This window comes from Lipotes vexillifer, unplaced genomic scaffold, assembly GCF_000442215.2.
Source record: "Lipotes vexillifer unplaced genomic scaffold, Lipotes_vexillifer_v1.1 scaffold1117, whole genome shotgun sequence".
NCBI lineage: Eukaryota > Metazoa > Chordata > Mammalia > Artiodactyla > Lipotidae > Lipotes > Lipotes vexillifer.
In genome coordinates, this window is record NW_006778824.1 from 291083 (window position 1) to 292513 (window position 1431).

General features: G+C 70.2%; 1 protein-coding gene across 1 annotated transcript in view; it reads left to right on the top strand.

Annotated features, from left to right (window-relative positions):
• ADAM8 (ADAM metallopeptidase domain 8) overlaps nt 1-1431 on the top strand; it is a 16368-nt gene that overhangs the window by 4127 nt on the left and 10810 nt on the right. The window contains exons 3-7 of the mRNA XM_007452010.1: nt 185-261; nt 420-498; nt 621-697; nt 862-1045; nt 1352-1414. Of these exons, the coding sequence (XP_007452072.1) occupies nt 185-261; nt 420-498; nt 621-697; nt 862-1045; nt 1352-1414 (480 nt within the window). The remainder of the gene's footprint in view (nt 1-184; nt 262-419; nt 499-620; nt 698-861; nt 1046-1351; nt 1415-1431) is intronic.

The following is a 1431-nucleotide window of genomic DNA, read 5'->3' on the forward strand; positions in this document are numbered from 1 at the left end:
GTCAGGGGCTGTCCCCCGCCTCGCTTCCGAGGCGGGTGGAGCTCCCCACCTGCCCACTGCCCCCGGTTCGACCCGAGGCCCCACCTCCCCCTACTGGCTCGGTGCTACCCACCCCCAGGTTTGAGGTGGGCGTGGCCAGGGCAGGGCCCCTCTCTCTGGACCCCTCCCTTTTCTCCCGGCTCAGGGCCAGTACCCGGAGAGTGTGAGCTACGTTCTGGGGGCCCGAGGGCACACCTTCACCCTGCACCTTCGGAAGAACAGGTGAGCAGGGGCCTAAGCCTGCAGCCTGCTCCCACCCCTGCCCCCAGCACACTTGTGTCCTGGGCATCCAGCTCCCTGGCCCAGCCTCTCTTCCACACCAGAGGTGGCTTCTGGGGCAGGCAGGCGGGGCCCAGAGCATCACGGGGGCTCTCTTCCAGGGACCTGGTGGGCTCGGGCTATGTGGAGACCTACACGGCCGCCGATGGCTCCCAGGTGACAGAGCAGCTGCCAAGGCAGGTATGGCCCCCCGAGTGACCCCCCCAAGGCCGGCAGTGGCGGTGCGGGGAGCGCGGGCGCTGGCGGCGGCGGTGCGGGGAGCGCGGGCGCTGGCAGTGGAGCCTCACGCTCTCCTTCCGCAGGACCACTGCTTGTACCAGGGCAACGTGGAGGGGCACCAGGGCTCCGCTGCCAGCCTCAGCACCTGCGCCGGGCTCAGGTGGGTGCTGCCGACCAGGCGGCATGTGTCAGGGTGTCAGGGCCCAGCACTGTCTCTCTCTCCAGCTAAGTGAACTGAGGCCAAGAAGAGAGGGGTGGGCCGGGGTCACCTGCTGCCCTGGGGTCCGTCGCTGACTCAGAGCCATGGGCTTCGCTCTGCCTCAGGGGCTTCTTCCAGGCCGGCTCCACCGTCCACCTGATCGAGCCCCTGGATGGGGGCGGGGAAGAGGGGCAACACGCGCTGTACCAGGCACAGCACCTGCAGCAGAAGGCCGGCACCTGCGGGGTCAACGACAGCAGCCTGGAGACCATCCTGGGGCCGCGGGTCTCGGCGGCCCTCAGGCCCCGGGTGAGGGGAGGCCCTGCCCACTGCTTCCGCGTCCGCTTGGCCCCGTGCATCCCGACTCCTGGGTGCCCAGCGAAGCAGGAGTGCTGCCTGCCGCCCCCGTGGCTGGGGTGGGCCTGGGCCTGGCTGCGCGCTGGCTGCAGAGCCAGCTCCTTAGTCTGCGCCAGAGCCGCCCCCCAGCTCCCACCAAGGCTCCCCCAGCGCTGTGGGGCCAGCTCCGGGGCCTGGAGATGCTCCGTGTGCACAGATGGGCTGAGGACAGGCGGGCTGTGGCTGGGTGGCTGACGGCTTCTTGTCCCCACTCCTCAGAACTGGCCAGTGCCCCGAGAGACCCACTACGTGGAGCTGTTTGTGGTCACGGACAGCACAGAGGTACCTGGGGCGGGGGC